Source organism: Fundulus heteroclitus, chromosome 3, assembly GCF_011125445.2.
Source record: "Fundulus heteroclitus isolate FHET01 chromosome 3, MU-UCD_Fhet_4.1, whole genome shotgun sequence".
NCBI lineage: Eukaryota > Metazoa > Chordata > Actinopteri > Cyprinodontiformes > Fundulidae > Fundulus > Fundulus heteroclitus.
In genome coordinates, this window is record NC_046363.1 from 46,113,658 (window position 1) to 46,138,329 (window position 24,672).

Genomic DNA, 24,672 nt, shown 5'->3' on the forward strand with positions numbered 1-24,672 from the left:
GTTTAGGATCTGAGCTAGAGGAGCATGTAGATCTAGAACAGGAGGAACCCAGGATGGAACCTTGGGGAACCCCACATGTGATTTATGTCGTCTCTGATGTAAAGTTACCTGCTGACACTAAAAGTCCTTTAAGTAGGATTTAAACCAGTGGAGAGCTGCAGCAGAGAGGCCGACCCAGTTCTCCAGATGTTCTAACAGGATGGAGTGATCCACAGTATCAATGCTGCACTGAGGTCCAACAGAACCACTGAGGTCCATCAGAACCAGCACTGAGGTCCAACAGAACCAGCACTGAGGTCCATCAGAACCAGCACTGAGGTTCTGAGGTCCATCAGAACCAGCACTGAGGTTCTGAGGTCCAATAGAACCAGCACTGAGGTTCTGAGGTCCACCAGAACCAGCACTGAGGTTCTGAGGTCCATCAGAACCAGCACTGAGGTTCTGAGGTCCAACAGAACCAGCACCTTGATCAGGGTGGTCTCTGTACTGTGGTGAGGAAACCTGAGTGGAGAACATCAAAGCGGCTGGTCGTTGTTAAGAAGGTGTTTAATTGTTGAAACTCAGATTTTTCTATAATCTACTGATAAAGGAGGTTTGAGATGGGCCTGTAGTTCTGGAGGAGAACTTTGTCTAAATTGTTCTTTTTCAGCAGTGGTTTGATAATTGCTGTTTTTAGGGACTGGAGGAAAACTCCTGACAGAAGGGACGTGTTTATTATCTGAGTCAAATCAGACGCTATGACAGGCAGAACGTTCTTAAAGAACGCTGTGGGGAGAACATCAAGGCAGCAGGAGGAGGAACTTAGCTGCTGAATGATCTCTGCTTTTGTGGTTTATTGGCTGAATTGAGACATTTTGTCAGGATAAGTTCCAGCTGGAAACAGCTTTGGTTTCTGGACACAGGAGGGTTTGTTAACCTGTCGACTGTAACAAATAAATCAGGAACATTATTAATGTTTGTGTTGATGATCTCAGAGAAGAAGGATTTCCTTACATGAGGAGAAGGCAGTGAGTCTGTGGAGCTCAATGACATTTGGTTATCTGGGGTAGTTTTAGTGATCATTTCCAGATTTAATGTGACGTTCAACGTGTAAAATTCAGCAGAAAATCCAATAAATCTGTTAAACGGCTTCTATGAGCTGTGATCTTCTAGGTCTGGACATCTTTCAGCCGAGGAGGACTTCTGGGTTCCAGGGCTGGATGTAAAAGCCACTGAGAAGCTGGAGTTGGCCCTCAGAAAGCACGCAGAGAACCAGAACCCAACAAACGGGTCAGCAGGATCCCTCCACAGAGATCTCCACGGGTTTGGCAGAACACAGAAACTCTTAGAACATGAAGATGTGAGGAACGTTCTCCGTCACATGACCGCCTGCTTCTTGCAGCCCAACCCAGGAGAGCGTCTCATGCAAACGTCTTCCAAATCAGCGTCGACTTTGACTCCCAAATGTGTCGTTTCCATAAGAGCCGGAGGAGGAAGCGTCTGCAGGAGAGTCCGTCGGCCGCTGGCGAGCAGGTAAGACCTCCTCTCCTCCTCTCCTCCTCTCCTCCTGTCCTCCTCTCCTCCTGTCCTCCTGTCCTCCTGTCCTCCTCCTGTCCTCCTCTCCTCCTCTCCTCCTGTCCTCCTCTCCTCCTCTCCTCCTGTCCTCCTCTCCTCCTCTCCTCCTGTCCTCCTCTCCTCCTGTCCTCCTCTCCTCTCCTCCTCTCCTCCTCTCCTCCTGTCCTCCTGTCCTCCTCTCCTCCTGTCCTCCTCTCCTCCTGTCCTCCTCTCCTCTCCTCCTCTCCTCCTCTCCTCCTCAGCAAACAGCACAGCTCTATATCTGATTTCTGGCCTCAAATGTAAACTTTTATCCTTGTTTTTCATCTTCAACGTCTCTTACATCTTCCAGGGGTAAAAAGAAAAGAAAATCTGCTTCTGGTTTTATTTATTTTATCCTAATTTTACTTTCTGTCTTTCAGCCTCAGATGTAATAAAAGGAATGAATTAATATTTCATCATGATTTGCTGAAAACTGCTTGTTTAATATTGTAATTTATGTTAGAGTTGATTCAGTGAATCATTTGGGCTAAGTTATGAAGTGATAAACAAAAATAACTTAAATTAAAAAAATGATTTCAATATTACAATTTTAAATACTTCTGACAATAATTACCCTGATTAAACACATAAAAATGTTGATTCAAACTAGATAGCGCATATCTAAATATGCAAATTAACCAAGTGTAATTTAATTTTGATTAATTAAAAGGGGGGTCTGTAATAAATTATAGAAACCGGGTGAATCTTGAAACACGTTGGCAGGATTATTCAGAATTAGGGTCATAATGAGGCTAAAATATCAAACTCCATATGATGCCAAGAATAATACTAGATCTTTGATACCTTGGCAGCATTTTTTTAAATGCAGAGGTTTACTTCTGGTTAAGAAATGAAAAATATGATCAATTACAATAAGACAAACTTAACGTTACGGCAAAGCCAATAATTAAGGGACAATTCAGCCCTCGTCATTTAAGTCTCACTTCTCTGTTCGGTAAAACAGTCGACTGGATAATAATAGTATAAATATTAATGTCCTTTATAGAAGAACTTACCTTTGATTCAGGGATTGTACTTGATTATAATTGCTTATCTTTTTTTGCTTGGTTTTACTGCTGAGGGACAAGTAGAGGATCGTAAACCCTACAAAGTAACTTCTTTTTCAGGGTAAACAAGGATCTGGTCCATGCAAATGTTTTCAGCAGCAGCTCAGTGCAGCTTCTGCCTTTCTGCTCAGTTTGCATAATATTTTCTCCTGCAGCAGGGCAGGTTGCTAAGAGTCGTCTGGACGACACTTTGCTGTTTGTCTTGTCGACAAAGAGAATCTGAAGTGTTTTTTTTTCTGGCTGAACTCGACGCGTCAGCAGAGTCAAAGCGTCCAGCAGCAGATCGGCCGAAGAAAGGCCACGATTCAGCAAATATGATAAACACATTAAAACAACAATCATATAAAAATATCTGTTATTTTGACAACCTTTTCCAGAGTATAATTAAATACTACATTTAGGAAATGTAAATTAAACAAACGCTTTGTTAGCCTGTGACTAACTACACTGAGTTAATTTATCATAACAACATGACAAAATAGAACAAAATTATAAACATTTGATTCAATAAAAAGAATAATATTCTTTATTTTATTAAGACACTTGTGTTTCCTAAAGTTGGATCATTCCTGAAAAGTTTCATTTTTTTTCCAGAACCATGACCAGAACATCCTACTTCGTCTTCCTGGTGCTGGCAGCCCAGATTCCAGGTAAACACACCTTTTATCAAAACAAGGAAGTCCCTTATCACACTTTTAGTTAATTCTTACATTTTAAATGAAAATAAACGTTAAATAAAATGATCAGAATGCCAGTTATGCCATAAAACCAAAAGAACCTGTTTTCTGTCTACACGCCCACTCGGTTGTGTTTTAGATGTGAAACAGCAAATAAGTTATATAGCTGCATTAACAATAAAGCACATTCATTATGACACTCATTTTAAAGTTATCTGAACAATATATTTATTTGAATTTGGACGTTTATAGAGGCAGAAAACAGCAAACAGCGAACCTGGGGGTCATTTCAAAGGATGTCATTTTATTTTTCCATAAACAGACTTCAACACATTATTAACTTATTATCAGCAGCTGTAATTTCACAGAATATTCTAAGTTTTTGCTGCTCTTCTCGTCATAGAGCGACACATTTATGAACGCTGGATGTTAGCTGGTAGTTTCTGGGTGTGTAACCCAGAGGAACCAACCTTTAACCCATGTTAGCGCCACCTGTAGGATTAAACCGTTAAAACGAGGGATGGCCGACGCCCCTGTGTTTCATAACAGAGAAGAAGTCGCTAACGCAGACTGCTGGGGGTCTCTTAAAGACTCTTTAATGAAAATAACGAGGTCTGCGCTTACATTCATGTCACGGCAGCAGTTAAAAACTACACAGGCTTGGATTGTGATGAAGGCAGATCAGATAATTTAGTTTTAAATGATCCAAAACACTGAGGATTGCACCTAAAACTCGACTGGTTCTAGTTTTAAATAAAGGACAGTCGCCACACGCCAGAGTTGCTCTCTGGGAAATATTCACGGATGTTTTATCTGCTATAAAAGGTGATTTATTCCTGATCGACACAAAGACAAGAAACGTTTTCAGCTTCAGATTCTGGCTGGCGCCAAATTCAGAGGAAATAGATTGTTGCAGTTTTACCAGAAGCTGAATAGTTTTGCTCAGTTTCAGGAGGCTCTAAATAGTTTTAGTTGAAATGTTTTTAGTTTTTAATGAAAGCATTTTGATGAAATGCTGAAGGGTGAAGGGGAGCCAACAGATCAAAGGTTCCTGAAGGTTCTCTCTCACATGAAACAGGAGGAACATTCTCGTGTTTTCAGCTCTAACTAAAGCCGAGCTTTTCTCCTCCACAGCGTCTCAAATGCTCACCAGCAGCGGCAAGAATTTCACCGTGGTTTTTCCAGAAAACATCGCCTACTATCACCCTGTTGATTCTGACAACAGGATCTGGGTCACTGCGTTACATAACGGCACAGACGTCACATTGAGGCAGCCCTCTGGCATGACGACGTCGATAAGTCTGAATGCTGGAAAGACGCATGAATTTAATGTGAACCAGGAACTAGGGAAGCTAGACCTTCCTGTGGCTCCGGCTTCTGACACTTTTAAAGTTTTCAGCATTTCTAACCAAACCTGTAACGTTACCAGCGACAAAGACATCATCGTCCAAGCGTTCAGCAGCAGAAGAAGGAGCGTGCAGTCCGCCCTGGTCATAGCTGCGGAGAAGCTGCAGCAGAAGTACTTCATCCCGCCGGCGCCAGAGGCTGCAGGAAGCGTGGATGACGGGCTTCTGGTAAACGTCACGGAGAGAGGCCCCTTCAGAGTCATCGTGGTCAACCCGGGTCCAGAAACGGCACAGGTGACCGTTGAAGGTGAAGGTGTTAGAGGCACCTTAGAAGCTGAGATGGCTGCTCAGATCTGGGTGAGTAACGGCGAGCAGCCTCTGTTCGTCCAGTCAGATAAGCCGGTGGCGGTCTACTTCAGCCACCCCTGTGCCGCTCAGCACAACTGCACCTGCAGCCTCCTGCACGCCATGGTGCCTCCTGCCCAGGACCAGACCATGGACTTCCCCATTCCTCCGGTTCTGGCCAAGCAGGCATCCATACTCCTGTCTGATCAGGACTCCAGAAAAACCGAGACTGATAAATCTGTGGTTAGTTCTGCCGGCACGGCCATCCTCTACCGGCCCGACACGGGCCTGCTCCTCACGCTGATCCCAGAGGAAGAGTTCGCCAGCTGCTTCGTGGTCCCCTTCATCTCTGGTAAGGACAACTACATCAGCATCGTGGTCGACAAGGACCACAAAGACGGGATCCACATCGGAAAGGAACCTCTGGCAGACGCAGACTGGAAGGAGGTGCCTGGAACCTCGTATACATCGACATACGTCACAGCATCATCTCCCAAAACCGTCGTCTGGCACTCTTCCTTCAAAATGGCCGTTTACTTCGTGGCCGCATGGAACGGGTCGTGGTTTGGGAACCCTGCAGCCGCTGTAGGTGCAACTCCAGGTAAGGACACGCCCAGTCCTGGATCCCTATGAAGCATCAGAGAAAGGAAGGTTCGTTAGGAGCTTTCAGCTGAATAATTCATGTTGCCTTTCTTGCTGAGTATCTGGTCAGCAGCTGCTGTTCAGTCATGAAAAAACATAATTACAGTGTAACAATGTAATTACTATGTTATAACAAACATAATTACAATGTAACAATGTAATTACTATGTTTTAACAAACATAATTACAATGTAACAATGTAATTACTATGTTTTAACAAACATAATTACAATGTAACAATGTAATTACTATGTTTTAACAAACATAATTACAATGTAACAATGTAATTACTATGTTAGAACAAACATAATTACAATGTAACAATGTAATTACTATGTTTTAACAAACATAATTACAATGTAACAATGTAATTACTATGTTTTAACAAACATAATTACAGTGTAACAATGTAATTACTATGTTATAACAAACATAATTACAATGTAATTACTATGTTATAACAAACATAATTACAATGTAACAATGTAATTACGTTATAACAATGTTATTACCTTAATGATTTATAGCGGTTAATGCAGATAACGGCTAACAATTAAGAACAAAGTCAATCCATCCATCCATTTATCCATCCATCCATCCATCCATCCATCCATCCATCCATCATCCGTCCATCCATCCATCCATCCAGCATCCATCCAGCCAGCCAGTACCATCCAGCCAGCCAGCCAGCCAGCAGCCACCACCACCAGCCATCCATCATGCCGGCCATCCGCCAGCCAGCCACAGCCGGCCAGCCAGCACCAGCACCAGCCAGCCAGCACAGCAGCAGCCACCAGCCAGCCACCCAGGAGCCAGCCAGCCAGCGAGCCAGCCGAGCAGCCAGCCAGCCAGCCAGCCAGCAGCCAGGCGACCAGCCAGCCAGCAGCCAGCCAGCCAGCCAGAGCCAGCAGCAGCCAGCCAGCCAGCCAGCGAGCCAGCCAGCCAGCCAGCCAGCCAGCCAGCCAGCCAGCCAGGGAGCCAGCCAGCCAGCCAGCCAGCCAGCCAGCCAGCCAGGGAGCCAGCCAGCCAGCCAGCCAGCCAGCCAGCAGCCAGCACCCAGGGAGCCAGCCAGCCACCAGCCAGCCAGCCAGCCAGCCAGCCAGCCGGCCAGGGAGCCAGCCAGGGAGCCAGCCAGCCAGCCAGCCAGCCACCCAGGGAGCCAGCCAGCCAGCCAGGCCAGCCAGCCGGCCAGGGAGCCAGCCAGGGAGCCAGCCAGCCAGCCAGCCAGCAAGCCAGCCAGCCAGCCAGCCAGCCAGCCGGCCAGGGAGCCAGCAGCCAGCCAGCCAGCCACCCAGGGGCCAGCCAGCCAGCCAGCCAGCCAGCCAGCCAGGAGACAGGCAGCCAGCCCAGCAGCCAGCCAGCCAGCCAGCCAGCCAGCCGGGCAGGGAGCCAGCCAGGGAGCCAGCAGCCAGCAAGCCAGCCAGCCAGCCACCGTCCGGCCAGGGAGCCAGCCAGCCAGCCAGCCAGCCAGCCACCAGCCAGCCAGCCAGCCAGCCAGCCAGCCAGCCAGGAGACAGGCAGCCAGCCAGCCAGCCAGCCAGCCAGCCAGCCAGCCAGCCAGCCGGCCAGGGAGCCAGCCAGCCAGCCAGCCAGCCAGCCAGCCAGCCAGCCAGCCATCCAGAGACAGCAGCCAGCAGCCAGCCAGCCAGCCACAGCAATCCACAAGCCCAGCCAGCCGGCCATCCAGCCGTCCAGTGATCCATCCATCCATCCGTCGGCCAGCCAGCCATCCAGCCATCCAGCCAGCCAGCCAGCCAGCCAGCCAGCCAGCCAGCCAGCCAGCCAGCCAGCCAGCCGGCCAGGGAGCCAGCCAGCCAGCCAGCCAGCCAGCAGGAGACAGCCAGCCAGCCAGCAGCCAGCCAGCCCGCCCGCCAGCCAGCCAGCCAGCCATCCAGCCAGCAGCAAGCCATCCAGCCGGCCAGCCAGCCGCCAGGATCCATCCATCCGTCCCAGCCAGCCATCCAGCCAGCCAGCCAGCCAGCCAGCCAGCCAGCCAGCAGCCAGCCAGCCAGCAGCCAGCCAGCCAGCCAGCCAGCCAGCCAGGGAGCAGCCAGCCAGCCAGCCAGCCAGCCAGCCAGCCAGCCAGCCACCCAGGGGAGCCAGCCAGCCAGCCAGCCAGCCAGCCGGCCAGGAGCCAGCCAGGGAGCCAGCCAGCCAGCCAGCCACCCAGGGAGCCAGCCAGCCAGCCAGCCAGCCAGCCAGCAGCCGGCCAGGGAGCCAGCCAGGGAGCCAGCCAGCACAGCAAGCCAGCCAGCCAGCCAGCCAGCCAGCCAGCCAGCCGGCCAGGGAGCCAGCCAGCCAGCCAGCCAGCCAACCCAGGGAGCCAGCCAGCCAGCCAGCCAGCCAGGAGACAGGCAGCCAGCCAGCCAGCCAGCCAGCCAGCCAGCCAGCCAGCCACCCGGCCAGGGAGCCAGCCAGGGAGCCAGCCAGCCAGCAAGCCAGCCAGCCAGCCAGCCGGCCGGCCAGGGAGCCAGCCAGCCAGCCAGCCACCAGCCAGCCAGCCAGCCAGCCAGCCAGCCAGCCAGGAACAGGCAGCCAGCCAGCCAGCCAGCCAGCCAGCCAGCCAGCCAGCCGGCCAGGGAGCCAGCAAGCCCACAGCCAGCCAGCCAGCCCAGCCAGCAGAGACAGCCAGCAATCCAGCCAGCCAGCCAGCCAGCCAGCCAGCCATCAATCCATCCAGCCTTCCAGCCATCCTCCAGGGATCCATCCATCCAGCCGTCCGGCCATCCATCCATCCATCCAGCCAGCCCTCCAGCCATCCAGCCAGCCATCCAGCCAGCCAGCCAGCCAGCCATCATCCAGCCAGGCCGGCCGGAGCCAGCCAGCCATCCAGCCAGCATCCATATATCATTATACATCCATCCATCCATCCATCCATCCATCCATCCATCCATCCATCCCTCCATCCATCCATCCATCCATCCATCCATCCTTCCATCCATCCTTCCATTTATCCATCCATCCGTCCGTCCATCCATCCATCCATCCATCCATCCATCCATCCATCCATCAATCCATCCATCCTTCCATCCATCCTTCCATCCATCCGTCCGTCCATCCATCCATCCATCCATCCATCCATCCATCCATTATACATCCATCTGTCCATCCATCCATCCATCCATCCATCCATCCATCCATCCATCCATCCATCCATCCATCCATTTATCCATCCTTCCATCCATCCTTCCATTTATCCATCCATCCATCCATCCATCCATCCATCCATCCATCCATCCATCCATCCATCCATCCATCCTTTTATCTGGGATCTCGTTCTTTTGGTCCTGGATCTTTTCTTTGTGCTGAATCAGGCAGCAGAGATGAACATCAGATCTTCTAATCCAGCTCATGGTTGTAACCCAGAAATGTTGCTTTCTCTCTCTGGGTCCGTCTGACTCTGAGGCAACGCAGTTCATCAGGAGGAAGCAGGCGGTCTGATCTGCAGCTGTGGAGCGTTGTTTCAGTCTTTCACTGAGAAGAAATGGCTCCAAACACAAAGCCCCTCATTTTCTGGTCCATCTACCTTCTGCCCCTCAGCTGTGGTCAGGAGGTCCTGATCATGACTCAGAGAGCGAGATCCTGACGGCAGCAGCTCGATCCTAAAGGAGAAGCTCGATGTAGAGCTGCTTCTCCTCTGCAGGGGGCGGAGTCACATGGCTTAGCTTGCTGAGGTCGTCCCTTTCATGGGACGTCCTGCTGGGAGGAGAACCTGAGGAGAGCCTGGTCCTCACTGCAGGGACTACCTGTTCCTTCTGGAATGCTTTATTTTGTCTTTGTCTCTCTCTGACAGATTTCCGCGGCTGTGCAGTGATTTCAGAGGAGATGAAGGTCCTGGATGCAGCACAGCGCTGGCAGAACTCTATTGGTTCCTGTAAAACAAACGGTTCGGATCTCATCAGCCTCTCTGGTGCCCAGTTACATAAGCAGGTCTGCAGGAGGCTGCAGGAAGACCATGGAGACGTGCAGCAGGTGTGGATCGGCTCACGTCGCAGCTCCTATTCTGGAGACTGGTACTGGTTTGACTACAGTCCCTTCAGCTACGCCAAATGGGGTCCCGGGGAGCCTGGGGGGCTGGATGAGGGCCAGTGTGTCGCCATGAGTGTGAAAGACAACAGCGACTGTGTCTGGAAGGACGAGAACTGCTGCAAGAACCTGCGTCCTGTCTGCTACAAAGAGCCAACAATCCTGCACGGGTGAAAGAGCTACCAGCAGGCGGAGGGAGAAGTTTCTGCTGCAGCTTCCTGCCGAGCAGAACCCCGTGTGCCGTAGTTAGAGAATAGATGAGAATAGATGAGAATAGATGAGAATAGATGAGAATAGAAACTTTACTGCCTCACAGCAGGGACATTAGTTTCATTAACCAGGCTCCCCCTGATCAGAAAACCTACATTACCTGTAACTCTGACCCACAAACAGCTTCATCTCTACCTGCAGAACCGACAGAACCTGCAGAACCTGCAGATCCAGAAAGACGGGTCCCAACACCAAGCAGAAGGTTCTTCATCCTGACCCAGAAGTTCTCGCTGCATTTGGGTTCTCATCTATCTTTAAAGCTTTAACCCTTCCAGCTCATCGGTCAGGATTAAGAACCAAGCTTTTACAAACCTAAATGTTCCCCTGAGTCTCCAGGAGAACACGTCCAGTCAGCTCCTGTCTGGTGTTCCTCCGTCTGTTTGCAGTCACAGTTACAGGATTTATCTCACCAGACCTTTTATCTACGGTTTGATCTGAATAACTTTAGGCTCTCACTTTATAAACTAATGAAATTTAGTTAAATTAAAATTAAATTTGGCCCAAATGAAAACACGTACGTTTAAGAATATTGTTTTAGCGAAACTTTGTGGAACAAGTAAAAGCACATTTAGTTTCTGTTTTATTTAGTTTTCTTGAGTTACTTTTGATATATTATCCTATTTAAATAAATTAAGCTATACAGCCATAATGATAAAACAAATATATATATATATATATCTCCTAGCAGCAAGTGCAATCTGTAGATGTAATTATTGAATAATTAGATATTTAATGAACAGCAAACAATTGAATCTCTGAAGACGTGATTATTTTAGCGTCTGTTTTAGATCAGTAACCTCTCAGGACCTTTTGATTTAATTTATTTAGTTGGTTTTAAGGTTATAATGATGCTTTGTGGTTGGATTTTATTCATTCAGACAGATTTAGGACTGAAACTAACCAATAAAAATGTAATGTTTTGTGTGCTTTTGCTGTAAAATTATCCTAATACTTTATTATTGTAACTACAATTATTATAAATGCCAATAAATCAGTTTTAATGTGTGAAACTGGCCGTTTCTTTTATTTCTTGAAAACACAAAACTTCTCAGATTTAACATTTTGTTTCCCACCGAGCTTCAAGTTTTTCTTTTCAGTCCAAACTGAATAAAAGTTTCATCTTTATAGTTTAAAATGTTTGCAGAAACAAATGAGGTCAGTTTGAACGAAAGGTTTATTAGACATTTAGTCTCAGGACAAACAGGAAGGTTTTGCTAACAGCAGATTTCTGAATATAAAGAAATAATCTGACGACTATATTGATCAGATCAGATGTGCAAAGCTGAATTTATTTCACCCACAGCTGTGTCAACCTTTCTGTGCGTCCCGCTCACAATCTGGAGAATCAGACGAACTGATTATCATCAAATAAAAGATTAAAATGTTGAACATTAGGAGCTGCAGAACTGAGCGAGCAGCAAGGATCTTCCACATCCATGACAGGACAGAAAATCTTTATCCTGCATTTACGTAAATGTTCTTTTTGCACAACGCTGTGAGCAGTTGCAAATATACAATATAAAGTAGATAATTACAGTTTCCAAACTGCCACACATGGTAAATAACTTTACTTCCAGAATAATCTGTCACCATGAAAACACGTTCAGACCTTTTGACTGGAGCTGGTGACACAACACTGACACGTTCGTTGACAGAAATAACAGCAGAAGGTAGACGGAGTTAAAACCAGAACCACCCGACCGACCCACGGATCAGAACCAGTTTGAAATTTAAAGCTATTAAGTTGTTGAATAAATTACCAAAGGCGCTGCAGAAGCATTTTCAGATTATTAATGAGTAACACCATGGCTTTATTATTAAATAAGCCTCTAATCAGCATTACAGGTATCACTAAAGCTGAGAAGTTATTTCCTCCAGCAGCTGAGTCCCATCAGAACCCCTCCGTGGACCACCCACACCCCGACCCCCACCACCAGCACCACCTTGGCCCCCACAGCGACCGACAGCAGCAGGAGGAGAGGCGTTGGCGTCCCGGCGGCCGTGGCCACGGGTGGGGGGTGCAGGACGTAGAGGGTGGCCTGGTCTCTGCCCAGCGGGTTGGAGGCGCTGCAGGTGTACTGCTGACCCGGCTCCACGTCCAGCAGCTGGCTGACGGTGCGGTACCGGCCCGCTGCGTCCAGCGCCATGGGCTCCGCGGGCGACGCCTCCAGCGGGTCGTCCGGGCCGAGCCACTGGACGTCCGGCAGCGGCGACCCCTGGACCCGACACAGAGCCCGGTACGGCTGGCTGGCCTCCACGGACAGAGCCAGGATCTTTGGAGGAGCTGCAGGGCGGAGAGACATGAGCGGTCAGTCTGAAGATTACAACAAGAACGCAGGAAGAAACGCTGAAGGCTCCACCGTCTGGACGATGGCTCCATCTTAACTAGACTCACCTCTGCCCAGCACACAGGTGAGTCATGTGACCACAGGAGCGCATTTTGATTGGCTAAAACCTGCCAGACTCCATCTAGTGCTGATTGCTTTGGCTCCAGTCATAAAATCATCACATTTGTAGGTAAATCTCATACATAATCACAAGAGAAAGATTCAGTGGAAAAAAAGTCATCACATCACCATGCGGACTTTCCAAAAAAGTTAAAAAAACAAAACTGGACTTTTTTCCCAAGTTTGAAGACGTTTCTCTTCCCATCTAGAAAGTTTTCTCAATTCAAAATGTCTGGACTAGTGTGGAGCTCCTTGCTTTGGCTTAGAGAACATGCAGATTGAACCGAATGGGGAGTCGTTAAGGTCGTTATGGGCCTGGCCAGGAACGATGTTTTTATCACCTGTATGAGGGTGAACTGAGAAAGCTTTCTGCATAGGAAGCAAAACGTCTTCAAACTTCAGAAAAAAGTGCAGTTGTTTTGTTTTTTAAACTTTTTTTTTTTAAATGATCATGACCTGGATGACTGAGAACCTTCACCAGCATGTGGACTTTCACATAAACTACATTTATTTAAACGTCCAAACTAAAAAAAAAGTGTTTCCTTTCTCTCCCTCGTCCTTCAGGCATTCAGGACTAAAGTGATTTTTAGCCTGGAACAGGGAGACGAGGATGAAGGTTTGGTTCCTGTGGGTTTTATCTACGCCTTCCAGATAATGTCGCCTCAGATCCATGTCACTGAATCTAGAACCCGTTTAGTGAAACGGTTCTGTGGTGTCACCGACCCGCTGCCCTGTGTTTCAGACCCTACCTTCCACTCGCAGCCTGGTCCCCATTTTATCCTCAAAGCTGACGCGTTCTCGCCCCTGGACCTCCACCCTGCAGTAGTAACGGCCGTTGTCCTGCAGGGCGGCGCTGTTGATGCGCAGCGACAGGTCGTGCTCCCTCGGGTTGCCCTCCAGGCGGTACCGTTGGTCCTGCTGCGGTCCCGGTTCGCAGGCGGGGGTCCCGGGACGGCTGGTGCACCGGAAGAGGACGGTGGCGGCGGCTCCGTGGCCCAGGCGCCACAGCACCTGCAGCGAGGAATGCTGGGAGTGCTGCGGGTGGCTGAAGGTGCAGGGCAGCACCACCGGGTAGCCGTCAATACCTCGAACCTCCGACTGGACCTTCATGGACCAGCTGTCGTCTCCGGAGCCGAGAGCTGCAGGAAAACCCAAAACCCAGTGACAGCTTCAGAAGCCAGAGGAGGAGGAGGTGCAGCTTCATCAGAATCATTTTCAGATATTACATTTATAACCTGCGTAGGTATGAATGAGATGAAGTTTTATTAAAAAACAAACCTGAGTAATCTTAACTGTCTAGACTCACCTCTGCCCAGCACACAGGTAAGTCATGTGACTAAATGAGCGCAATTTGATTGGCTAAAACCTGCCAGACTCCATCTGGTGCTGATTGCTTTGGCTCCAGTCATAAAACCTTCAGGTTTGCAGGTAAATTTTTGTTGCCGAGTTTTTAATGGAAATAAAATCTAATACATAATTGCAAAGGAGAAAGATTCAATGTTGAATGGCTAAAAAAAGTCTAAAAAACTTCTAATGAGACTTCATTTCATCCATATTATCGGTAAAATGTCAAAACTGAATGTCAAAACGGTGTAAATGTGCTTCCAATAAAATCTAAAACATGAAATTAAAATGGAAACGAGTTCTGAAACTGTGATCATCTGTAGCAATTTGACTTTTTGACTTTTCCATTTTACTGAACTCTGGTTTTTCTCCACTTTTTCAGTCCTTAGGGTCGTTTCACAAAAGCAGAATTTAGAAATCCAGGATTTAGAGATAAAGCTCGGCTTGACGAAGCGTGATCAAAGCACCCTGGCCTCCTGGTCAGGTGGTGTCAGGTTTCAGTAACTCAGGTAAACACCCACCTGCAGCTTTTGTCAGCAGACCATGAGGTCGATGACAGATTCACTGATGCTACAAACCAAATGAGTAACATCATTCATGGAGGCTGATGAGGAACTGAAGGCTCACTGCAGACATGTTACACTACATGCTATCAGATTGTGTGACTCTAGAGGGCGCTGTTTCACTGACGCCTCCATCACATCACGATTTGCATTTAAAAACAATAAATATAGAATCTAAAACAACGTGAAAGAAGTTAATGTAGGACAGGTCCACCTGTTTCTGATAGAATATATCAGACAGCGTGACATTCTTTCCGGTACCAGCTGGTAAACCGGCCTGGTGGTTTGTATATTCTCCTTTAAGGCTGTGAAGTGGAGCAGCACAGTTTGTTCTGGAGGAATCAGCAACACAGCGTCTGCCTAGAGTCACGTCAGCTGATAGGTGGAGGAAAACGGTGAAACTCTGCATTTAGTGACCTTTGCTTCTTCTTCTTCAGCCAGATCTCTGATCTGATGAAATGTTCCATTAAAGGCATTTCTGTCCAAATCAGAACAACCGCCGTCTTCAAAAACACAATCAAAGAGTAACAATGCCCCTATGGATGGTTAGAAGGTAAATAATACTACAGACTACCATCATAATGTTAAATAATAATGGTATCAGAATGAATACCAACGTATATTAGAGGTATTTTAATGCAGGCTGAAAAAGAAACAGAATGGCTGATAAACTCTCAGGTTTCTGATGATTGTGACCGATGGCTGAACAGAGGAGAGCAGCGCTAGCTAAACCGTCCGTTAGCCTCGTCTGCAGCTGCTAGCTGCACACAATCAATCACCATGGTAACCGATCACCTGTTGCTGCTTTAGTGAAAACGAGTCGATGATATCTGGAAAATCCCTGATTTACCCTCTCTGTCTCTCCCCCTCTCTCTCTCTCTCTCTGGACAGGTGAACCGCTGCTCCTCTAGGAGCTGAGATGCTTCAGCCAATCAGGAAACATCCCACTGGCAGGAGACCCAACAGCAGAACAACAACTCTCTGGAGGAACCACTCTGATCCCCAGGGGAACCTGGAGAGAGTCACTGGAAAGATCTTTGTGGTCGTGGTGAAATTTCTCTTTACACTGAATAAAGGCAACAAAACAACAGCATCTGACAAACAGGCCATTAACAAGGGTTGCATCTTTTTAAGATTAAAGAGGCAAAACTAGCAGGGGAGGGAAACAGAACCCCAGAGTCATCAGAACCGCTCCAGAGCATCACAGAGATTCTCCATCACTGACAGGAACCAGTGAAAACCTTCTTGAGATGTTCCTGCTGTCTTCACGGAGCCCCAGACATTAAAGCCTCTCTGAGGAAGTTTGTTCATTGGTGCGTTGAGCTGAATTACAGAAGGAGGAAACCTCCAGAAGTCCTGACAGCTTGAACAAGATCAGAAACGTTCTCACCTCCAGGGACACACAGCAGCAGAAGCAGAGGCCCACAGATCCACGGAGCGTCCATGAAGAGACCAGGGAGGATATGAAGCTCCAGAGCCGCACCGCTGTGTCTCATCGCTGTGACTCAGAACCTCCCAGAGCTTTTCTCAGACGGTTTTCCATCCCTTTACGTGAACTTCCTCTATTCCTGCCGAGCCGTCAGAAACCAGGAGGAACCAGAAGCAGGAACACAGCAGAAACCCAGAACTTTACAGGTTTAAAGCTTCACTTCTCTGGAAGCTGAAGAGCAACACCCCTAAAGTCCTGTAGCTTCCAGATGTGTCCCTGTCCTTCACCAGTAGAACACGGGCTGACATGTCACATACAGGCGTGTAAAAATCTACACGTGGTACATTAAGCCACACGTTCACATCTCCACCATCCTGAAACCGGTGTTGTATAAAGTACTGAAATCTCGGAGTCAAGTAAAAGTACAAGTACCTCTCCAAAATATGACTTTGGTAAAAGTCCAAGTAGCTGACTGAAATGTTTATATGAGTAAAAGTCTTAAAGTATCTGAAATGTCTTGTACTTAAGTATGAAAATTACTGTAAAAATAGATGTACTCAAGTAATGTAATGAAAAGTATAAGTAAAATGTAAAACAAAGCACATGCAGTTTGAATGACATTTTTTAGATTTTGGTAAACTTTGAATGTCAAATTCACTTAAAATAATATAAACAACTAAATGCAGGACAAATTTAGACCAAGTTTAGATAGAAAATACAACCTTTTTCTAAGCTTTCAGTTTTCCTTCTTCAAGTACGGTCAGTGCTATTCACTTTAAAAATGTACACAACCAAGGGCAGGCAAAGGGGGTGTATCCTAAGAACATGGTGAAGTGATAAACCAGGATTAGTTCACCTACAGGAAGTGGTAAACCTGCGAACCGACACTTTTTTTGTAACGAGTAACTAAACCAAACATTGTAAATGTATTGGAGTAAAAGTATGCAATTAAGTACGGAAATATAGTGAAGTAAAAGTAAAAGTGATCAAAAAAATGTATACTCGAGAAAAGTATAAAGTACTCCAAAATATACTTAAGTACAGTAGTGAAGTATTTTTACTTCGTTACTATACAACACTGCCTGAATCCATCAGCTGGAGCACTGAGGCCTGGATGCTTCACCCTCAGCAGGATTAATGATCCTCAGCTGTTAGAAACACGTAGATGATTCCTGGTTTTCATCCATGATGTCAGATTTTTAGGTTTTGTCAGAAATGTTTCCAGTGTTGACTGAGAGGCTGATTTTGATCATTTTTGGTCCTTTTATCAGATCAGATCCAGTAAAATCGCACCATTAATAGTGTCGTATCAGTGTTCTGTTAGATAATATTACATATTTCATGTATAATATAAATCGCATGCTTTCACATCTTTCTGCAGACAACATTGGACTATATTGTCAAACTGAACCGCAGCTCATATTGTGTCTGATTGTCTAATCTCAGATCGTATCATCATGGTTTCAGATCGTTACTATTGCATCATATCAGTTTGGGTTGCATTAGATGATATAATGTCTTACCGTACTGTATCATGGCTGATCATATGTTATTATTGGGTCATCATCAGAGCCTGCTGTGCTGCTGCTTTCAGATCATTAACATCTTCTGGTATCTGGTACCTAACCTCACATCTGGGTGAAAGGTTTAACCACATAAATCAGCCACAGCTCCCCCAACAACCAGAGAAAGGTCTCTCTCTCGCTCGCTCTGATGTCGGCTCTTTCTCACTTCCTCTTTTCAGCTCCCCAGAAATGTTTTGCAGTTTTGAAACCGTTTCCTCGTTTTAGTTGGAGCGTCAGAGAGATGGACCCGTCGGTTCTGTGTGTGTTTCTGATTCTGATGAGCTCAGGTAAGACCAGGTAGTCCAGGGGGACGGGATCAGAACAGGCTTTAGTCTAACTCAGGGGGAGATAATAACAAGAATCATTACAAATACCAGAGATTAAACATTTAAACGAATTTAAAACTGATTAATATGTATAGAAAGAAAGAACGTTTGGCAAAGAAATCCTTTGTGTGCATTTTAAATGTCACATTTAACAAAACCTAATAATCTGAGAACTTTTTATCTGATATATAAAGTTTCTTTTTAAGTTTTATTTATCAAATGACCATCAAAATGAGCTCATGCAGCAGCAATAATGTAGAAGCAGCTAATTATGGGATAACTAGCCAATAGCATAGCGAGGTTTCTGCCAGTAATGTAACAAGTTATTACGTCATCGGCATCAAATAAACGTTAAAAGCTGGTAACAGTTTAAAACAGAAATAAATAAAACAGGAACAATGGCTCATCGTTTTAATTTACTCAAAGACGCCTACAGTCCAACAGCTTTGCTCCTCAGTGATATGAAAAAATATTGACCAACTTGTAAAATCTTTATTTAGATCATTGATTGTGTGGATTCCTAATTTTATATAGGATAAAAAACATAAAATCAGTTATTCTGAGATCACTCATTGGACTCGATTAGAGAATCAGAAGGTGAACGGTGGTCATGTGACCTACGTGTCACGCCCTCATCAGCCATACTGAACGATCCCTTGATGCCACATCCATGTGTGATGACCAGCCGGTAAAGGATGCCTCCCAGCACTGCTGGGGAACCGTCATGTTCGTTAGCATCGTTAGTATCGTTAGCCTCGTTAGCATCGTTGGCATCGTTACAATTGTCAACATTGTTAGCATCATTAGCACCGTTAGCATCGATAGCATCGTTAGCATTGATAGCATCGTTAGCATCGTTGGCATCGTTAGCATTGGTAGCATCGTTGGCATCGTTACAATCGTCAACATTGTTAGCATCGTTAGCACCGTTAGCATCGATAGCATCGTTGTCATCGTTACAATCGTCAACATTGTTAGCATCGTTAGCACCGTTAGCATTGATAGCATCGTTAGCATTGATAGCATCGTTAGCATTGATAGCATCGTTAGCACCGTTAGCATTGTTAGCATCGTTAGCACCGTTAGCATCAGTTCCTGCAGTAACCACCCTGATGTGATCCTCCTCCACAGCGTCCGTCTCTGTCTCCTGGAAGATGACGGTTTCTCCAGAGGTCACAGCTTCCAGAGGAGAAGACGCCGTGCTCCGCTGCTCCATCAGTCTTAATCGACAGGATTATTCTGAGGTTATCGCCGTTAAATGGACTGCTAGAGATGCAAAAACTGACCCGTTTTTTAGATGTTCTGTCAGGAACGACTCTCTGGAACGAGAACACGGCTGTTCGGCTTCGGTGCTTCAATATTCCCTGTTTGGAGATCCTCGGAGGGGGGAGCTTTCACTGCTCATCTCCAACGTCCAGCTGACTGATGCAGGAGATTTCTTCTGTGAAGTGCAGCTGGATGGACAGAAGGAGCTCCAGAAAAAGGTTCATCTTCGTGTGAAAGGTAGGTTCTTTTCACAGACAGCAGAACATCTCAAAGCTTTGATTCAACGTTTGTGAATGACGGCCTGAGAAAGCAGGATCTGGTTACATCCGACGCTCCATCCTGAGCGGCAGGCAGCTGGACTTCTCTGGTCTCACCTCTCACCTCCTTTGGTTCTGACCATGGCTTGGTTCTACCATGCTGATGAGCTCAGAACAATCCAAACAGAATCAGCTGTAATCTCCAAGGAGTCTGATTCTGGTTCCGCTCTCTCTGAAAACAAAATATATAGAAATACTAGATGCAAATTAGCGAACCATTGATGTGGGTCACAGTTTTGAGCGGTTCTGACTGCCCTCATGGACCATGTATGCAGACTCGTCACCATCCTGGATCAGACCAATGACAGTGGTGTCATCTGCAAACATCAGCAGACGGGTCCGCTGGGCTTCAGTCTTTAAAGGGTAGAGGGGCGAGAACACACCCCTGGGGGACGCCGGTGTGTCCCAACAGGCCCGTTAAGGTCAGTTGAGTCAATGATCCAACCCTCAGTCTGACTCCTCAGTGTCTGGGTTGTCTTCCAGGTGAAATGCTTCCTTTTCTGTGTCCTGCCAGAGCAGATGTTCTCTAACAGGGTTCTGTCTGGACCCAGAATCCAAACTTTGTCCTGACCCGGATGAGCTGGTTCTTCTGTGTCGGGCTTTCCTGCTGTGTAGCTGGTGTTGTTTCTTTGAACTGGACCTCATGAACCTCCCCACGGAGCTGTTTGTATTTTATTCTGGGAGGACCTGTCTGTCTGATCGTGTTTTTGGGTTTAAAGTGCATCGTGCCTGGAAGACATCCTGCTGGCTGTCTCAGACATTGCAGCCAGATGATGATGTTCTTCAGCCTCTTCTTCTTTCCTAGACTGAACTTCTTAGAACCCCGTATCGACCGGTTTGAAGTGTTTCCTTGATGCTGCAGAGTTCACATGTCTGACATTAAAGCAGTGGACAACAGCACAGATGAAGGTCATTTCTGTGATGTCTCTGGTTTTCCAGCTAAGCCTCAGATCCTGAGCCTCTCAGTGAGGAACCAGACCTGTGGTGAGCCCAGCAGCGCCTCCCTGTGGCTGAAATGTGAAGTTGAAGGTAATCCACTGCCTAAAGTCGTCTGGCTGTCGCCCTCAAAGCGTCTCCTAGAAGCCCAGGGCCGAGGCTTTGAGTCCGGACAGTGGCGCTGGACGGCCTGCGTCCCTTACCTGCAGAAGGAGGACCAGGTGATCACCTGCAGGGCGGAGAACAGCGAGGGCCATGCAGAGAGGAGCTTCCCAGAGAGTAATGGCCTGAGGATGACTGCGACCCTGGTTACCGTCACTGTACTGATGTTCCTGTCTGCAGTCTTCATCTTCATCATCTGCCTCAGTGAGTTCAGGTTCTGTGCTTCTAACCAACCCGTCCCGTAGCTCCAGAACCACGTCTCCTTTGTGATAATTAGTCTCCCCTCCTCAGCCTCCCTGCAGCGTTTTCTAACATTACAAACTCTGAGCTTTCCTGCCTCTGTCGCTCTGTGAAGGAAAACGTGGACGGCAGCAGGTCTCAGATCCTCCAGCGGATGGACCAGAACTTCAGCCCGTTTACTCTGTGATCGTCTGTGATCCCTGTGAGTTCTGCTTTTCCATAAATACCAGTGATAACCAGCGTTATGATCCTTAAGTTTTGGTTCTTATTTGTCTTTCTCCTCATCTAGTCCCTGCTGATCATTATGACCCATACTCTCGTGCTGAGTTCATAGTTAACTCCTGGGATCCACCTGTATATTTTAGTTTCTTAAGTTACTACCTTTTTCTCCTTGTATTTAGTTATTCTGCGTATTTCTCTGATCTCCTCTGCGATAATTAGTCTCCCCTCCTCAGCCTCCCTGCTGACCCTCTGCCAGCTGCTCTACATCCTCCTCTGATTAACACGCCGGCAGCTTTTTCTCCATGACTCCCTCAGTATTGAAATATGGAAAGTATTTGATATTAACATCACTAAAAAGTAAAAGCATGAAATATGTCGTAACAGATTAAACATTTGTATGAAATAGTTTTTAATTATAACACCTTTAAAAAAAACGTATGGTGTGCTTGGTGCCTTCTGTGAGCCCTGGGACGTGTGGTGCAGGATAAACAGCCTGCAGCCATTCAACAGCCATCCTATGTAGACTCCATGCCACAAAGTTTACAGTAGTAATTAGAACTTAGGTAACTCTTACTTTTTCAAGATAAATACATGATTAATACAAAACAATTATATATTTCCACAACAAATACTCCTGCTTTCCTTCTTATGATGCGTTTTTCCATCTAATTTGTACTTATTTAGCTCATGATGTTCCAGACTTTGCTGTGACTCTTAGTTGTCCTGATCAGCGTTCTCCAGGCACTCTGAATGTTTCAGGTTTGCATGCAGGGTTTTGGTGGTACTGATCTGTATGTTCTATGTCTAGAAACCTGACTTTGAACTTGTTTACAGGACGTCAGACGTAAGGCTGAAGCCAAGAAGCCGTTTGAATTGTAAATGAAAATACGTAAATGAGCAATTTGCAGGTATCTAATCAGACTTGTGTGTCTGTCAGCTGTACAGGTGAACTTCATTCAGTCCACACAGCAGAAAGTAGATACAGGTGAGTGAGAATGCTGACAGAACCAATCAGTGTGTTAACAAACAGGACAGGAACCCACAGTCTGGTCCTCTAGTTGGTTGGTCTGAATCCCTCTTAATATTAAGACATAATGTTAAAGGATGATAAAATTGGTCAATAGATAATAATTATTTTTATTTTTCATTTTTCTTTCCCTGCCAAGCACAAACGTTCTGGAGGACGTAAAGTCATCATTAAGCTGCTAGTTATTTTTGTCTGAAATGTAATACATTAGTGTAACGATCAGAGGCAGGAGACCCAGAATTCAACCAGACCAGCAGAGGTTCAATACAGGCTTTTTATTAACAAAAATCTAAATAGTCAAAAAGCGAACATGACTGTCGCACCAAAAAGACGGCAGCAAAACAAACAGTCCAACAGGGCAGGAAAAAGCAGGTAACAGGCAGAACAGGACGGCTCAGATCACTTGAGGGAACAGGGTCAAAATGCATAACCAAAAACACAAACAGACTATTTGCTGGAGAAGACTCACCTATAAACTAAACAAGACAATCTGGCACTGATGTCTGGTCTGAGCGCAGCTTATATGGAGGTGGGAGCAGGTGAAACCAGAGACAGGTGATGCAGGTGTGTGGAGTTAGGCAGGTAAGTGATCAGACCAGGCATCAGTACTGAGACCCAAAGATAAACTCAGGAGCAGGCCAGAGACAGAATAAAAACAATAACTGGACTAAACAGGAAAAGAACTCAAGACAGATAAAACTAAACAGTGGGCAGAACACAAGCTATTACAATTAGTTTGATGATTAAAACATTTAACTGATCAGTTCACATCCATAATAATACAAAATGATCATAATTATGATAATTTTCCCCACAAAGAGGGGACAATAATTCTCTTCTGTAACAAAACCTTTGCAGATCTTTTACTGCTGGTTGCTGAAGGATTTCTCTCCCTGTTTCATATCTCATGATGGTTGAAGGCCTCTGAATGCTAATGCTAAGTTATGCTAAAGGCGTCCAGACCTGAGAAAACTATAAACGTCTTAGAAATGTCGTACCCAGACCACCAGGACACTTCCTGCTAGATGCTTTTATTTCTGATCTGGAGGCTTCAGCTCTTTGGTTCCAGCTGCCGTTAACAGACACATCTGGTTCTTCTGGATCTATACAAACGAAATGTTTTCTATCTGAGCTGCAGACCCGTCCTGCTGTTCTTATGGATTTAAGAGTTTAAGGTCACACTTCTGAGCCGTCTCACCAAACTGACCTGCTTCATCTAAATCAGGCCCAAAGTGCGGCCCGGGCGCCATTTGTGGCCCCGGTGCTGATTTTATGTGCCCCCCCCCAACTGCATTTCAAGAAAGATTTGGTCCAGGTGGCTGATGCAGATGGAAGATTTTAGTTTTTAAGGCAAAACTATTACAGGAAGTTAAATTCCTGCAATTTTACAACACCACGTATTCATCTTTTAGTAAAAACACTTTTGACATTCTCTTTAATTTCATAGAAACATCTGTCCAATGCTATTTAATTACTTCGACTTTGGTGCATTAAAATCTGCTTTGAATTAAATTAAGAAAACTGGCTAATTACAGCGAGTGTTTTCAAAGACCGACCTAAATACTGTTCTAACGTTGCTGGACCAAAAAGAGTTCAGTTTAATATTGTTAAAGAGTCTAACTAAATTATTCAGAATAATTAGCAAACTGGATGGCCATCTTTTAATATGACAAATGAGCAAAACCCTTTTTAAATTCTGGATCTACAATGATTTTCACATCCATTGCCTAAGAAACATCCGACTAATTTAAAATGATAATCATATGATAAATCACATTTTGTAGAGCAGGTGAAAAATTAACAGAATTTTTCTGGTTTAAATCTGTTTTTGGCCCTCGACTTTCTTTGACTTGTACTGAAAAGTTTGGACCTCCCTGATCTAAATGATGTCAGAACCGCACCTGTCCTGTTTCACTGACCCAGAACTCAGGTGACTTAAAGTAACTCCGGTTTAATGCTTGTGGTTTCAGAAGTGACGTATTCTTCAGTGGAGGTCTAGCAGGATGGAGGTGAGAACAGCAGCGGACCGGATGACCTGCTGGAGGAGATGTTAAGAGGACCAGATAAGAGACGTTAAGATTCAATGTTACTGAAGGGAAAACATGGCCGTCACATTTCTCTGTTTTTCTAAACGCTGTTATTGTATCATAAAGGCTTGTTTTATTGTTTCCTATTTTATGTGTTCATAAAGTCTGAAATTAACCTTCTTACTGCTGCCCTACAAACCTCCTCACAGACGTTTCCTTTGGATTTTATTTAATCAAAGTTATTTTATTCTTCTTAATTTTCAGATAACATATTGCTCTGACTGCACATTTTTCCTTTTACTGTCCATCATTTAAGACGAGCCACAGGAAGATCTAAAGGTGACAGAAATCAGAACCTTTTTGAAATTAAATCATCAGCAACAGAGAAACAGCTGATCCAGAACAGAACAGAGCTGGGTTGGTCAGAAGAAATAACCAAACACAGAGTTGGTGTCAGAATCAGAAATGCCTTTTTTTTTATATAATTATCTGCGATGTCTCTGCATCTCCACCAGATGTCGCTGTGGAGCTCTGTGTTCACAACAATCAGCTCAGCAGCTAAATCCTCCTGAGGAGCTTAAATATCGGGGCCCATTAACGTCTGTTTAAATAATGAACATCTAAAATCTCACTGAGCATGCCCAGTACGCTCTCAGTAGACATAGTGGGGCACAAATCCTACGGCCCCAAGCTGGGATCGACCAATCAGAACGCTGGAAATGCAGACGTTACGTTTAGGTTCAGCTGGATAGGGAGACTATCTAGACAAGGCAGATTTGTTAATATAGCACATTTCAGTACAAGGACAATGCAAAGAGCTTTACATGATTAAAACATCGGGGAAATAAAAGCA

The 24,672-nt window shown here is 46.0% G+C and overlaps 3 protein-coding genes across 5 annotated transcripts; 2 read left to right on the forward strand and 1 right to left on the reverse strand.

The window, feature by feature from the left end:
• Nucleotides 1–1,360: 1,360 nt before the first annotated feature.
• Nucleotides 1,361–10,921, forward strand: LOC110367241. Its single transcript, XM_036135600.1, has 4 exons — nucleotides 1,361–1,512; nucleotides 3,237–3,292; nucleotides 4,454–5,611; nucleotides 9,446–10,921. Exons 1-4 carry the CDS (start codon nucleotides 1,361–1,363, stop codon nucleotides 9,850–9,852), a joined length of 1,773 nt encoding a protein of 590 aa, XP_035991493.1. The 3' UTR covers nucleotides 9,853–10,921.
• A 319-nt stretch (nucleotides 10,922–11,240) lies between these two features.
• si:dkey-11p23.7 (V-set and Ig domain-containing protein) lies at nucleotides 11,241–16,015 on the reverse strand. Its single transcript, XM_012855760.3, has 3 exons — nucleotides 15,693–16,015; nucleotides 13,145–13,534; nucleotides 11,241–12,232 (listed from the first exon to the last, which is right to left on the reverse strand). The coding sequence occupies exons 1-3, from the start codon at nucleotides 15,796–15,798 to the stop codon at nucleotides 11,814–11,816; spliced, it is 915 nt and encodes a 304-aa protein (XP_012711214.2). The 5' UTR covers nucleotides 15,799–16,015; the 3' UTR covers nucleotides 11,241–11,813.
• A 761-nt stretch (nucleotides 16,016–16,776) lies between these two features.
• Nucleotides 16,777–23,991, forward strand: siglec15l (sialic acid binding Ig-like lectin 15, like). Of its 3 annotated transcripts, XM_021312437.2 has the most exons (7): nucleotides 16,777–17,423; nucleotides 17,522–17,583; nucleotides 18,754–19,125; nucleotides 20,145–20,507; nucleotides 20,659–20,745; nucleotides 21,703–21,750; nucleotides 23,763–23,991. In XM_021312437.2, exons 2-7 carry the CDS (start codon nucleotides 17,538–17,540, stop codon nucleotides 23,789–23,791), a joined length of 945 nt encoding a protein of 314 aa, XP_021168112.2. In that variant the 5' UTR covers nucleotides 16,777–17,423; nucleotides 17,522–17,537; the 3' UTR covers nucleotides 23,792–23,991. The 3 variants fall into 3 exon arrangements, with proteins under 3 accessions (XP_021168112.2, XP_012711223.3, XP_021168113.2); XM_012855769.3 differs by having other exon boundaries at nucleotides 16,777–17,583; XM_021312438.2 differs by lacking the exons at nucleotides 16,777–17,423; nucleotides 17,522–17,583 and adding an exon at nucleotides 18,317–18,361.
• Nucleotides 23,992–24,672: the final 681 nt, after the last annotated feature.

Bases quoted from the DNA above. Each gene is read 5' to 3' on its own strand.
- siglec15l (XM_012855769.3), top strand. From the start codon at position 17,445: ATGTCGGCTCTTTCTCACTTCCTCTTTTCAGCTCCCCAGAAATGTTTT. The intron at 20,508-20,658 runs GTGAGTTCAGGT...CGCTCTGTGAAG, and splicing joins CATCTTCATCATCTGCCTCA to GAAAACGTGGACGGCAGCAG. The intron at 20,746-21,702 runs GTGAGTTCTGCT...TGTGTCTGTCAG, and splicing joins TGTGATCGTCTGTGATCCCT to CTGTACAGGTGAACTTCATT.
- si:dkey-11p23.7 (XM_012855760.3), bottom strand. From the start codon at position 15,798: ATGAGACACAGCGGTGCGGCTCTGGAGCTTCATATCCTCCCTGGTCTC. The intron at 13,535-15,692 runs GTGAGAACGTTT...GTTTTCCTGCAG, and splicing joins GCTGCTGTGTGTCCCTGGAG to CTCTCGGCTCCGGAGACGAC. The intron at 12,233-13,144 runs GTAGGGTCTGAA...TCCGCCCTGCAG, and splicing joins GACCAGGCTGCGAGTGGAAG to CTCCTCCAAAGATCCTGGCT.
- LOC110367241 (XM_036135600.1), top strand. From the start codon at position 1,361: ATGACCGCCTGCTTCTTGCAGCCCAACCCAGGAGAGCGTCTCATGCAA. The intron at 3,293-4,453 runs GTAAACACACCT...TCTCCTCCACAG, and splicing joins GCTGGCAGCCCAGATTCCAG to CGTCTCAAATGCTCACCAGC. The intron at 5,612-9,445 runs GTAAGGACACGC...TCTCTCTGACAG, and splicing joins CGCTGTAGGTGCAACTCCAG to ATTTCCGCGGCTGTGCAGTG.